We start from the raw sequence: 14,970 nt of genomic DNA, 5'->3' as shown, positions 1-14,970 counted from the left end.
AATGAAAGGTAAAAATCTCTAGTCTCCTATTTTCAGTTCTTTCAGAGGTTAGAGTTGAGGAAATACAAGCTGGACTACTACTTCATTATTTATAGTTAAATCAATTATACATAAATCAAATTGTTTAACATAAAAATGAAACTATAAAAGTACTGGAGGAAACTATAAGGGAATACAATATTTTAAAATATTCTTTTTTTTTTCACTGTTCAAGGTTTACTTGGCATTTTAGTTGGTATGACACTTGGATAGTTGGCTGTATTATTTATATGTAGACTTTTCTTTTTACATTATATGGCAATGTACACTAATCTGATAATACAGTACACAGAATAAGAGCCTTTAGAACAGTTATGCACAAAACATGCAATATTGGATTTACATTGGATCCCAGAATGTGACTAATTATAGAAAAAGGAACCACAACTTATATAACACACAGTGAACACACATCTAGTCTGAAGGGCAGCTGTAGTGTGAGCAACATTGGCAGTGGTGCTTTGAGGAGGTAGAACTATTTCACCCTAACCAGTCTAGGACTACAGAAGATAACGACCCTCCAGCATCAGGATGCAGATGCTGGGTTTTATAAACCATTACTATTTCTGTCTTTAGGAAACTGATGTTCTTAGTCACAGATCAGATAAAAAGGACAACATGCACAATCTCCAACTAAAATGCTGCTGTAGCCTAGACAGTGAGGTGGTAGGACATCAGAAGACTTTAAAACTGCAGCTCTTTCTGGATCCCCCACAGTGTATCTGCACTCTTTCTTCTCAAACGGGCCTCTTCCTCAGGTGTCAGGGTCACCTTCACAACATCTGAGATTCCATTCTGTCCCAAGATGCAGGGAACACTAAGGAAGATGTCATCTTTTATTCCATAGAGACCCTTAATCTTGGTGGAAATTGGATGTACCCGCCTAAGATTCTTCATCATACTTTCTGCTAAATCTGCCACAGATAGGCCAAGGGCCCAGGATGTAAAGCCTTTCAGTTTGATCACCTCGTAAGCACTGTCAACCACCTGTTTGTGAACTTGTTTCCACTGTTCCTTATCTGCATCCGTGCCTAAATCAGGGTGCAGATTCTTTAGGGAGACACCAGCAACATTCACTCCACTCCATACAGGCACACTAGAGTCTTCATGCTCCCCAAGGACCCACCCATGACAGCTTAATGGGTGAACTCCCAGCCTCTCCCCCATCAGGTATCCGAACCGGGCTGAATCCAGATTGCAGCCACTTCCAATAACACGGTTTTCGGTAAAGCTGCTTAACTTCCAAGCCACATAGGTCAAGATATCCACTGGATTGGAAACAACAAGCAATTTACAGTTGGGATGGTATTTTACAACATTAGGAATGACGAATTTAAAGATGTTCACGTTACACTGGACCAAATTAAGGCGGCTTTCTCCCTCTTGTTGACGTGGCCCACCTGTGATAATAACCAGTTTGGAGTCTGCAGTCACACTATAGTCTTTGCCAGAGATAATTTTTGGTGTTCAAGGAAAAGGCTGCCATGTTGGAGATCCATCATTTCTCCCTTTAATTTGTCTTCCTTGACATCAACAACAGCAAGTTCATCTGCCAAGTCCTTCATTAAGATACTGATGGCACAAGCCATGCCAACAGCACCAACCCCAATGACTGTAATCTTATTCTGGGGACTCTGTTCTTCCTTAAGAAGATTCACAATCAGCTGATCCTTGAGTGTTGCCATTTTGGACTTAGAACAAAAAGGAACCGGGAGTGCATGGTGGGCAGCCTTCAGTGGTGCGTGATGTAGGATACGGACTTGGTGGCTGCAGCTCCGGTACCTAAAAGATTCTTAATGTGTGACATTTTCTCTTTCTGGTATATTTAATAACATCAGTAACATCATTTTTGCACTTTTTTTCTGTAGAGCTCATCAGTGAAAGCATTTAGGCTTGAGGTTTTTCTATGTAGGAAGATTTTGATTATGTTATAGGACTGGTTACTTTTCTCTTTCTTCTTGAGTCAGCTTATTTTTTTTAGAAGTTTTTCCATTTTACTTAAATTTTCATATTTATTAGCATAATATCTCAATATTTTAAATGTCTAAAGCCTTTCTATTACTCCTCTTTTTTTATTTCTGATATTAACTATTTTCCACTAACTCTTTTTTCTTAACCACTCTCTCCAGATTTTTGTCAATTTTACTGAGTCTTTTAACAGACCAATTCTTTTTAAAAATTTTTTCTATTACATGTTTTCTATTTGCTAATCTCCACTCACATTTTCATTATATTCTTATTTATACTTTATATATATATATATATATATATATATATATATATATATATCCTATCTAATAATAGACAAACAGGGTAATTGACTGTACCTTTGCTACACCGCCCATTGGCTTATGAGCGCAATATGCAAATTAACAGCCAACAAAGATGGCGGTTAATTTGGATACGTAGGCTCCAAGTGGGAGAATGAAGACTGAAGGTGAGCCAGAGCCGCGAAGACGGAAGACGGAAGGTGGCTGAGGCTGAGGCTGAGGCTGCGAAGACGGAGGACAGAAGGCAGCTCCGGCAGGAGCGAAGGCCTGGGTCCCGGGCGCTGGAGGAAAACCAGTATCGGCAGCCAGGAGAAGGGAAGGCCTATTGCATGAATCATTTTGTGCAACAGGCCTCTAAATATATATATATGTGTATATATATATATATATATATACACACACACATGTATATATATGTATATATATATATTTCAGACTTCTTGTGATACTTACTTTATTAATTTTTGGCTTTTCTAATATAAATAAGGTAGATATAACTTTCCCTCTAAGTACTATTTAAACTGCATTTGGTAAGTTTAGATAGTGAAAATTTTACTTATTATTTACTTCTAAATATTTTCTAATTTCCTTTATAATTTCTTCTTCAAGGTAATTTAGAAGTATATCCTTAATTTCTAAACACATAGGGACAGTATAATTCTCATTTTATTAGTGATTTCCAGTTGGATTGCATTGTGGTCAAATAATACAATCTACATAATTTCAATAATTTGAAAAAGTTTTGAGACTTACATTTTGGTCTAGAACGTGGTCAGTTTTCATAAAAATAATGTGTATGCTGTGTATGATCTTATATATGACCATTAAATCAAATTTGTTAATCACATCGTTTAAATCTTCTATGCTCATAGTGACTTTTTAAAAAATATGTATTTTATTGATTTTTTTACAGAAAGGAAGGGAAAGGGATAGAGAGTTAGAAACATCGATGAGAGAGAAACATTGATCATCTGCCTCCTGCACACCTCCTACTGGAAATGTGCCTGCAACCAAGGTATATGCCCTTGACCAGAACCGAACCTGGGACCTTTCAGTCCACAGGCCAATGCTCTATCCACTGAACCAAACCAGTTAGGGCCATAGTGACTTTTGATCTGCTTATGCTATCAGTTACCAAGAAAAGTTCAACATAATTGCTGATTCTTGTTGTATTTCTGTCCAAGTTTCTTTTATGTAATTTAAGGTTATGTTTATGTAAGCTAAAAAAAACATTCTTTTAATCCTTACCTGAAGATACGTTTTTATTGATTTTTAGAGAGAAAGGAAGGGAGGAGGGGAAAAGAGAGAGAGAGAAAGAAAGAAGAAACAAAAGGAAGGAAGGAAGGAAGGAAGGAAGGAAGGAAGAAAGAAAGAAAGAAAGAAAGAAAGAAAGAAAGAAAGAAAGAAAGAAAGAAAGTGAAAGGAAGAAAGAAAGAAAGAAAGAAAGAAAGAAAGAAAGAAAGAAAGAGAAAGGAAGAAAGAAAGGAAGAAAGAAAGGAAGGAAGAAAGAAAATTGATACTCCCATACATGCTACAGAGATTGAACTCCCAACCTAGGTATGTGCCCCTACTGGGAATTGAACCCGTAACCTTTCTGGTGTATGGGGGATGCTTCAACCAACTGAGCTACCTCATTAGGTCTGTAAGCTAAATTTTACATATTGTTCTGTTGAGTTCAATCTTTTTAAATGAAGTTACCTTTCTTGTACCTAATTATATATATATATGTGTGTATATATATATATATATATATATATATATATATATTGCTATAAATTCTTTTTTTTAAAGCATCTATATATGTGCAGCAAAGGGTTAACTCAGCAGGCCTGTGTGGTCAAACTACACATTCCCCAAATTGGCCTGTTTTTAGTACTGGCCCATGACTGCCTCCTGGAGGATAAACTGGGAGTATTTTTCCTGATAAGGGTTTTGTGTGCCTGAGGCCTTGGGACACACTGTATTAGTTTGACCTCTTGAGGGTTGGAGACTGAGTAGTTAAGATCAGTCATGTGAGTGCTTCATAACTAACCCCCAATAAAAACTCTGGACACCAAGGATTGGGTGAGCTTCCCTGGTTGACAACACTTTGCATGTAATTGTTAATACTGTTGCTAGGCGAATTAAGCATGTTCCCATATGACTTCACTATGAGGAGAACCATGGAAGCTTGCACCTGGTTGCTCTGGGGCTCTATCCGATTTGCCTTTTCCCTTTGTTGATTTTAATCTGTATTTTTTCACTGTAATAAACTATGAGTATTACAACTTTTCTGAGTCCCGTGAGTCCTTTTAGTGAATCATCAAGTCTGACTGTGATCTTGGGGGCCCTCAACACAGTATATATATCCTTTTCTATGCTTTTACTTTCAGCCTTCTTATATACTTGAGATTTTATCTTTAATACTTCATATGTGTTTATTGTTGACAGCATATGGTTGGATTCCTTGCTTCCTTTCTTATCCAGTTTGATAACCTTTTTTTTTTTTTAAAAGTAAAGCAGTCAGTCTATTTATACATACATATATATGTATATAAAAGCCTAAGCAACCATTACGGCAGAATGACCAGTTGCTATGATGCACACTGACCACCAGGGAACAAATGCTCAATGCAGGAGCTCCCCCCTGGTGGTCAGTGTGCTCCCATAGGGAGAGTGTCACTCAGCCAGAAGCTCTGAGCCAGGCTCATAGCTGGCGAGCACAGCGGTGGTAGCGGGAGCCTCTCCTGCCTCTTTGGCAGTGCTAAGGAGCAGTGACTTGAGCAGTATGGAGCAGTGAGAAGGTGGACGGTAAGGAGCAACGGGTCCCAGACTGTGAGAGAGTGCAGGCTGGGCTGAGGGACCCCCGTCCCCACTGCACATATTTTGTGCACTGGGCCTCTAGTGTATGTGTGTGTGTGTGTGTGTGTGTGTGTGTGTGTATCTCCTATTTAATAATACACAAATATGGTAATTGACTGTACCTTCACTACGCCTCCCATGGGCTAATCAGTGCGATATGCAAATTAACTGCCAACAAAGATGGCGACTAATTTGCATACCACAGGCAGGGCGGGACAGCACCATCCCGCCTGCCCCACCGCCATCTGGGCCTGCTATCTGCGACCCGGGGTGGCGGGCGTCCTTGTGCGACCCGACCCGGGGCAGCCGGGCAGGGCAGCAGCGATCGGCCGGCCCGCCCGGGCGTCCCGTGTGCAACCCGACCCGGGGCGGCGCCCCAACCCCCAGATCGGCCCTGCTGTGTGCGCGACCCGGGGAGGCGGGGCAGGCACCGAGGGATTGGGCCTGCCATCTGCCACCCAGGGAGCGGGCCTAAGCCAGAAGGTGGTTATCTCTCGAGGGGTCCCAGACTGTGCACCGGACCTCTAGTATATATATATATATATATTTGTGTTTATATACATCCTCTTATTTTTTATTTTCTACTTATCCTAGGTGTTTGGTATTTTCTTTTTAAGCTTTATTTTGGATTGATTTTTGTTTTGTTTTCATTTTTTAAAGTTTTTTTAAAAAAATCTATTTTTTATTGATTTCAAAGAGAAATGGAGTGGGAAAGATAGAAACATCAATGATAAGAGAATCATTGATCAGTTGCCTTCTGCATGCCCCTTCCTGGGGACCGAGCCCACATCCTGGGCCTGTGCCCTGATGGGGAATTGAACTGTGACCTCCTGGTTCATAGTTTGACTCAAAACCACTGGATTAAGTTTACTTTTTATTGTTGACATTATTACAGATGTCCTCTATTTTCCTCCCTCTTTCCTCCTCCACCCAGCACCTGCACACTTCAGGCCCTCATCACACTGGATTGATTTTTTAAAGTCATTTTATTTTTCTCTGTCTGCTACTTTGGTATAATATCTCTGGTTTCATTTAGTGGTTACTCTAGAAATTACAATGCATTAGCTTAACTGTCAAAATCTAAGATTAATAACTTTACCATCCTCCTACTCTAGCTGGATAGCTTCTGTTTACCTGTCCATAGCCTATTTCCTCCCTTCCTCTCTCTGCTCTGTGCCTCAAGAGATTGATCCATATAGATTGATCAACTGGTCCCCTTCCCTCTGGTTGGGTATTTATTTCCCCAACTCCCTCTGCTAGGTCACAATGCGTGGGCTGGGACTCTACCCAAGTCTGGGGTACCTGTCAGTTGGCCTATTCCTTAGAGCTACCCCACTTGGTTCCTGCATCTGTTCTCGCCTCTTTTCCTTTGGGCCTAGAGGTGGTGCTGGCTCCCCACTATTGGTTTCCTTAAACCCTGTCCACAGCTTTGTAAATGATACTTTTATGAAACCCTTCTCAAATTACTCAGTATAAAAGTTTGTTCGTTTCTTCCTAGGATTCTGACTGAGACATAGACAATATATGAACCTAAAGTAGTCTAACTCTGTTTACTCCCTTCCAACTTATATGTCATCTTATTTATTATTTTTTAAATTATGAATTCTTTCTTGATGTTACAATGAATCAAAACCGAAGTCCTACTCACACCTAGTATATTGTAAGATTAAATTGAGAAATGTAATATATATACAAAAAGTAATAAAATATAAATGTAGAGTTGTAAGTATTTTAAAACCAATGCCTATATAACTATGACCCAGGTCAAGAAACAAGTGGGGAAATGAGACAATAAAGAAAAAAAGTCAATATTATTGTGAAGGTTATCACTGTGAGTAACAGGGTCTCATTTTTTTTTTTAATTGATTTCAGAGAAGAAGGGAAAGGGAAAGATAGAAACATCAATGGTGAGAGAAAATCATTGATCGGCTGCCTCCTACACGCCCCACACCAGGGATTGAGCCAGCAACCTGGGCATGTGCCCTGACCTGGAATCAAACTGTGACCTCCTGGTTCATAAGTTGACGCTCAACCACTGAACCACACTGGCCTGGCCAGAGTCTCATTCTTGCCTGACACTTTGAAAAACCAACTGGGGAGGCTCAGCATTGATTCATCCATTCCATTCCTCTGTTGTAGAGGGTTGCCTCTCCTCACATGAACTCCCTTGTAGTTCTGAGTTGTTTCTGTGTACATCCAAGCAATCTCCCATGGTGCTGGGAGATGCAGGTGCTTGAGAAAGTCAGTGTGCCAGGAATTGCCCGCAGCTACAAATGAGCTCAGTCTACACCCTTTCTAAATTCCCTTCACCCTTGGTCAGCAAGTCCTCTGGTCTAGGTTGCTCATCCCTCATGGAATGGCCCAGACTTTCATCCCTGAGAACTCTGATCTCCTGGTAACCATGCTCTCTCAGACCATGGTTCCTAATTACCAAGGTGGGAAAGGGCTGAAGAAAAGTGAAAACATTAATGACAGTTTCATGCTGTAAACTTTCTTTTCTGATGTTCTTTATTGTTTCATACTCTGATTATGTTGAACTTAAAGTGTGTATTTGAAGCACAGGCTCATCATTTATAGAGATGTCCCAACATGGTGGCCCCAGAGGCACAGGGCGCTTCTACAATGAGAGGCAAGCCCGAGCTCTGCGCTCATGTCCTTCAGAGGTGGGGTGAGAAGCCAGCCACTGCAATGCTCTCACCGGTGATGTAGCTGGCATCTGGAGAGCAGAGGAAGGACACCAGCCCCGAACAGTCCTCAGGCTGACCCACTCTGTATGGAAAGAGGAGGTGGGCTGAGAGTGATGATGCTTCCTGTGAGCCCTGGGCTCCTGTCAGATGCTGGGAAGTCAAGACCCCTATGGTCATGAGAGAAAGGCTGCAAGTGGAGATATGTGGGCTCTACAGGGACTTTTACTCACCCCAGGGCTCAAATCTCAGAAAGAGGAATGCAGAGAGGTGATGGTGATCTTTATTCATCATGAAGGTCTGAAGTTACATTAACCCAGATCTACAAAGGACACTGCCTCATGCACAACCTACCTCTGTATTCTATGGCGTCCCTTAATGTGGTTCCAAAAGTCTGGATCCTCAAACAGCTAAAGGAAAAGTCAGAAGGTTAGTGCTGCTCATCCAGATGGAATCACAATGGCACCACACCATAAACACCTTTGTGGAGGGGCTTCTGGGGGACACTCTGGGCTTGTCCCTCACAGAGGACTATAATCCTGATTCTTCCGCTGATCCCAAAAGTGGTGGACCAGAGCATCAGAACAAGAGTCCACAGGGACAAGTGTCTCTGGGACATGGCCTGGTAGGGGAAGGGACCCTGGCACTCAGTGGGGCAGAAGCAGAAGTTGTCTTTGGTCCTTACCACTTTGCTGAAGGCTGTGTCAATTAGTCCTGGAACTAGGCAGTTTACCCGGATACCCTTTGGTGCCAGCTCCAATGACAGGGTCTTGGTGAGTCCCAGAATGGCTGCTTTACTGACATTGTAGGCCCCTAGCCTCTGTGAACACAAAGGGAAGTGGATGGCAAATAAGTAACTGAGGAGGAGAGTTTCTATTGGATCCCTAGGCCTGTGTGTATAAATATATCTCTTCAGCAATGCAGAGATAAGTGAGAATCTCACAACGAAAGGTTAAAAGCCTGCCATGTGTGTCCTTTCTGGAGAAGGAGGGTCTGAGACACCCATTGATCAAATGTGGGTATAGGTGTGCCCCACCAGCAATGGTCTATTCTGGGATCTTCCTGGCCCTCTCCACTTTTCTTGGCAAATGGGGCTATTTCCTTCCTTTTCATCTAGCATCATAGAAGTTTATACTTACAGCTTCTGGTAAGTATGCCCCAATTGAGGAGACCAGAACCACAGAATTTCCCCTGGGAAGAGAAAGACGGGATAAATACGATGGAGCCACATATAAGTGAAGCAAATAGACACATCTGGGGCATGAAAGGAAGTGGAGACGGTGGACCATGAAAGTGAGTGAAAGAAATTTAGGTTCAGATTAGAGCCTGCTCCTGCCTTCCTTCAGCCTGTCTCCTCTGGCCTAGAGCATCCTGAGTACCAGGACCAAGTTTATGTTTTCATCCACACTTGGATGTTCAATCCATTAAGGAGAACTAGTATGAACACTTTTATCAAATACAGCCAACACTTGCCTTTATTCTAGACTATTGTTCCATTTATTGGCTTCGAAGGTGTTCTATACTAGGCATGCTTAAGAGTAATATTAAAAGTACTTCCTAGTGGATCCTTTGGAATCTTAATCTCAGAAGCTCCATGGCCCCCACAATCCTACCCCAAAATCCTCTGGAAAAGTTTTTCTTAAGGATCCTCAGTGCTCCCTCACTCACCAAGTCTAATAACCCTTGTTCAGACCTCACTTCTCTAGCCTCCAGTTTCCTTTCACATCAGATAATGTAGACTAAAATTACCTTTCTGGACCCTGTTTGGTCCTCTTGAGAAATCTGCACTCTTGCCTCTCTTTTCCCCTTTGCCTACTCATTCCCTTTCCCTCAGTATCTATTCTGTGCAGGCCCGTAAATCAAAATGCTTTCATTGTCTTGCAAGTGCTTTCTCTTCATGCTCTCTTTTAGTTTAGGAAGAAGATGAAGTATGCCTAAAATAATTAAAACAAACAATCATATAATTTTCACCTTCATCTCCTAAATGTTGCCAAAATTCCTTATCACAACATTCAAGGCTATCCATAATTTAGCAACATCCTGCTTGTCCAGCCTTGTCTCTGACCTCTTCTCTTCACTCATCCTGGATCTAAAGGTTGTTCTGTGCAACACACACAGAGCAGGGATGATGGGGAAGATAATGGAGGGCATGGCTAGCCCAAGAGTAAAAAATTTTGAGAGATAAGAGTTGAGTGGGTCTTGGAAACTCCACTACCCTTATTATGGACAGGCTGCAGGGTGCCTCAGTGTCATCAACCTGGACTTTTGTGCCCTGACCTGCTGCATGCAGCCTAAGAGAGGCCACTTTCAGTTCCCCAGTTCCAGGACAGTTATGGGAACTCTGGGCCTTCCTGTCATTAGAATTCCGTTTCTCTCTTCTAGTCCCTGCCAATTTCTGGGCACTCTAGAAATTGGGTATTCATGCAAGAAGACAGGATTTTTTTCTCTTTTGTGACCTAGAAATATGAAGTTAAACTTTCACTATTCTAGATAGACCACTTGCATTCCTCTGATTCCAGGAAAGCTGTGATGACTCTGGACCTTTCTGTCTGTAGATCCCTTATTGTGCTTCTAGTAGAGTCCTTGCCAGATTCCATGGGCATTCTAGCTATGAGAGAATGACACTATGGATAGAGTCTGAAAGTCAAATTCTCACTTCTCCTGTGTTACTGGCTCAGCTAAGCCTGCTGCCCAGAAGAAAGATCTAACTCAATACCTGGATCTTGTTTACCACCTCTGCTTCATATTTGACACTTAATGTCTCCATCCCTTTCCCCTTCCGTGCCCTCACCCCCTGTTCTCCATGTGGGGCAGCAGCTGGCTCAGCAGCAGGGCTGGGGCCTTCACATTGACATTCAAGATCTGAAATCAGAGCAAATGAGGGTTGGGGAGGAGAGACATTCAGTCCAGTGCGTGTTCTCACTGTATTAGCAAATACACCACATTAGAACATGGGTGTGATGGCTTCTGACAATGGCAAGTGGGGAGAGTGCTGGCTTTCTTTGACATACATGGGGGGCGGGGGGAGGCATCCTGAAAAAGCAGGAATATGGGGCTCAGGAAGCCTTTGCAGGCATAAGACCTAGAGTCTGCAGGATGTCTCCCTGTGTCTGTAAGGGTATTGGTTAGACAAAAATGTCCCATCTGGGTCTGAGAAGGCACTGGCCAATTGAGTCTGGGGAAGGCTGGTATAAGCTGAATTGTGTACCACCCAAAGTTTATGTTAAAGTCATAACCCCTAGTGCCTCATAATATAACCTTATTTGGAACTAGAGTCATTGCAGATGTAGTTAAAATAAGGTCATAGAATGGGCCCTAATTCAAAATGAATGGTGTCCTAAGAAGGCAAGTTTGCACGCAAGTGCATGCACACACAAATACACACTGAGAATACCATGTGAAGATGAAGGCAGAGGTTAGAGTGATGCTTTTTTCTATAAGCCAAATAACATCAAAGATTGCCAGCAAACCACCAGCAGCTGGGGAAGTGACATGAATAGATTCTCTCATAGCCATCAGAAGGAACAAACCCTGCTGATGCCTTCTGACCTCCAAGACTGTGAGACAATAAATTCTGTGTGTAAGCCACCTGGGTTGTGGTACATTGTTACAGCAGCCCTCTGAAACTAATACAGCTGGATTTCAGGGTTTAAGCCTTGGACATGAAGCATTCTTAGGCAAGGAAGGGAGTTATTCCCTTCTCTGTGCCCCACATTTATTGTGATGATCTGGCTCTCTGTTGGACCTTCCCAGCAAACTGGGAGCTCATGAACAGTGGGGATCAGAACTAGAGTGTAGCAAGCATGTCAAACTCGTGGTGGCTGCGAGTTTGACATGCTTGGTGTAGACACTCCTACCTCCATCTCACAGATGGGGAATTAAGGGTCAGAGTCCAGGCACCTGGCCTGCTCGGTGCCAGTGAGTCTGTGAGGGGAAGGTGTGTGGGAGCTGAGATTGATAGAGGGTCGTGCAGAGGGTGAGGATGACATCCGTCAGCCCTACCTGGTGTCCCCAGATCTCACCTTGTCCCAGACCTCCTCACTGCTCCCCAAGGTACTTCCCACGTAGGGATTGACTCCTGCCACACACACCAGGAAGTCAACATTCCCAGAATGTCTCAGGGCCTGCAGGGAGAAGGGGGCAATGAGGACCAGGGTCAGGAAGCAAAAGAAGTTTTCTGTTGCAGTGGGAAGTATTTCCTGTTTGCTCTCCCTGGGTCTCTCTGCCTGGTTAAATCCAGGAGGGGACCACACCAAGTGAGGGTGGAGAGCTGTCTCTCCTCATCAGACTTAAAACATCTCTCCACCCAAATCTGTAAACCTGTTCAGGCTCCGGAGTAACCAATGTCGAGCACATGGTCAGCCTTCATTCCTGTGCTTGCTTGCTTGTTCATTTGATCAGGTTATGTTTTTAAAATAACCTCTCTTCCTCTTTCTACCTCCAAACCCTACCCATCTCCTCACCGTGGCCACCAGCCAGTCTCGGTCCTCAGCCTTCCCCACGTGGCACACGGTGCCAGACACGCTCAGCCCCTCCCCCTGCAGCGCTGCCAGTGCCTGGTCCACGTTCTGCTGCTTCCGGCTGCTGACCACCACGTGGGCCCCGTCCTGGGCCAGACGCCGGGCGATGGCGAAGCCAATCCTGAGGGCAGAGATGGCTATGACGGCTTCATCCCTCCCCACCCTCCTCCTGGGAGGCTGATCATGAGACACAAATTGAGTTCCACAGTGTGGTTCAAGAACTGCCTCCAAATCTTTCGAGTGGGAAAGAAGAACTATTGAACATTTTCTATACATCAGGCCTTCACCAAGACTAACCCAGTTAACTCACAACTATACGTATAATAATCATATGAATGAGAAAATTTTCATAACAGTTTAATTGAAGGGAATTTTTAAAAAGTAATGATCCTTCAGAACACGTGTACATGTGCGGGGCATCCAGTGTGAATGGTAGAGAATCTTTAACTGCCCAGTGTTTTCTCCCTTGGTTCTAGCCAGAGGCCTCAGGTGCAAATTGCACTTTCTATAAGCCTTAAAGCTTTCCTCTGTCTTGCAATTTAAAAACTTCGATGCTGAGAATGTGTTCTGCCTCCATTCGCCATCTCCTTACCTTAAGGAGGTCTGAAGCACTCTTGACTTGGGCTGGTTGAGTACCTGTGATCAAGGGCAGAAGGCATACGACCCTTCTCTTATAGAAACTGCTGGGGCAACATAGAGTTTTCAATTACTCATTTGTGATGAGGGCTGGGCATTGGGGACACACAGATTTAAAACATCATTGGGGCCCTGACCGGTTTGGCTCAGTGGATAAAGCGTCAGCCTGCGTACTGAAGGGTTCCAGGTTCGATTCCGGTAAAGGGCATGTACCTTGATTGCTTGCACATCCCCAGTAGGGAACGTGCGGGAGGCAGCTGATCAATGTTTCTCTCTCATCAATGTTTCTGACTCTCTCTATCCCTCTCCCTTCCTCTCTGTAAAAAATCAATAAAAAATATATAAAAAAACCCACAAAACATCATTGGGGCCCGGCCAGTTTTGCTCAGTAGTGAGCATTGACCTATGTACTAGGAGGTTATGGTTCGAGTCCTGGTCAGGACACATTTCTGGGTTGCTGGCTGGAACCCCATTAGGGGGCATGCAGGAAGCAGCCAATCAATGATTCTCATCATTGATGTTTTTATTTTTCTTTCCTTCTCCTTCCTCTCTCTGAAATCAATAAAAACATATTAAAAAAATAAAACATCATGGTGATGTGGAAGTCTGGGATATTAACAGTTCTAAATTAAGCGATCTAAATTTGACCATGAAAGGTCAAAAGGAAGACAGGGCCCCTGAACACCAGAATTCCCCCCTCCTGCCTGTGGTAATGACTCATTAAAGACTGTGGCCCATTATGGCAGTTAGAGGATAAGTGGAATTGGAGGAACATAGGAAGAGATGTGACCAGGAGAGGGTCATCTATGTAAGCTCTCTGAGCTGATCTTGAGACATTGCCTTGTCCAGTGCCCTACTGCCAGTGAACACTGTGCAGTCAATGGAATCCCTAAGTCTGAGAGACCAATAGGTCTCTGGCTTCTCTCCCTATTAGACCAGGACCCTAAAAGCCCATGGCCACATGCCCATGAAGGATGGGGAGAGAGCTGTCCTGATGATGATAAGTTAAATACCTTAGGGTTACCCAGCCAGTAAGTGGCAGAGACTAGATTCAAACACTGCTCTGATTGAACCAGAAGCAGTTGATTTTCCAAATCTTATCATTCTTGGAACTTAGAAACGGGATGTTTTAGGAAGACACACTGAGTTTGGGGTTAATGATAAATGCCAGAGCTGTGTAATGAGATGGGGGTGTCAGGAAGGATGTGTGAGAAGGACATCCCCTGCCTTGGGATGGGACTCTAAATCTGTTCATTACATGGACTCCCATTCACTCACCCGCTTGTCGACCCAGTGACCACAGCTACTTTCCCAGCCAGTGGACAGCTTCTATCTGCTGTTTTGCTGCTCATTCTTGCTGAGAGAAGGACTGAGGAGCATTGCAGACCCTTAAAGGCCCAAGATGTGGCCCTGAACATGCTAGTCATTGTCTGGCCTCTGGCCTCCGGCCTCCTGGACCCAAAGCTGGGGAAGAACCTGGGAAGACAACAATCACCATGAACCATGTTAGAATCTGACTCCACCCATCCTTCGTGGGAGGGTTCCACTGAAGTCTCTGATACGTGTCCTACCATCCTTTAAACTTACCAGGAAGCACAGAGCTGCTCATGTCCTTTCCATGACCAGTTCCCCAAATGGGCTTCCCTGCAATGCTGGGTCCCTGGTAGATGCCTGAGTGATACTTGCCTGACTTACCTCCACACCCCAAAACAAAGAATATCACTGTGGTATTCTGAGAGTCACCTCTGTACTTCTCTCCATACATCTATTCTTCCACAAATAAATTGCATTGGGCTTTCTTCTTATCTTTCCCAAGTCTGTTGCAACCACCCCGGTCCAAGTTCTTGTCACCTTCCCCACCTGCTGCAAACTCCTCTTCCTTCAGCTCCTCACCTGAAGCAACAGCAATTGTCCCTTCATCAGATATACCAGATGTGTCAGCATTTCTGGGAGGCAAGTTGTTTTCTCACATCACAAATG

The 14,970-nt window shown here is 43.6% G+C and overlaps 2 protein-coding genes across 2 annotated transcripts; both read right to left on the bottom strand.

Moving 5' to 3' along the window:
- Window positions 1–723: 723 nt before the first annotated feature.
- On the bottom strand, window positions 724–1,745 carry LOC308531562 (L-lactate dehydrogenase A chain-like; the record flags this gene model as incomplete). Its single annotated transcript, XM_081108527.1, is given in 2 exon segments — window positions 724–1,508; window positions 1,511–1,745. Coding segments are annotated over 2 exon segments (999 nt in total). The 5' UTR covers window positions 1,725–1,745.
- A 6,062-nt stretch (window positions 1,746–7,807) lies between these two features.
- On the bottom strand, window positions 7,808–14,755 carry LOC308521353 (dehydrogenase/reductase SDR family member 2, mitochondrial-like; the record flags this gene model as incomplete). Its single annotated transcript, XM_081094334.1, has 6 exons — window positions 7,808–7,919; window positions 8,189–8,244; window positions 8,520–8,654; window positions 11,857–11,958; window positions 12,298–12,587; window positions 14,686–14,755. The coding sequence occupies 6 exons, from the start codon at window positions 14,753–14,755 to the stop codon at window positions 7,808–7,810; spliced, it is 765 nt and encodes a 254-aa protein (XP_080950460.1).
- Window positions 14,756–14,970: the final 215 nt, after the last annotated feature.

The sequence above is a fragment of the Myotis nattereri genome, assembly GCF_964212035.1.
Source record: "Myotis nattereri genome assembly, chromosome: 1".
Lineage (NCBI taxonomy): Eukaryota > Metazoa > Chordata > Mammalia > Chiroptera > Vespertilionidae > Myotis > Myotis nattereri.
This window is presented reverse-complemented; position numbering and strand designations above follow the sequence as displayed.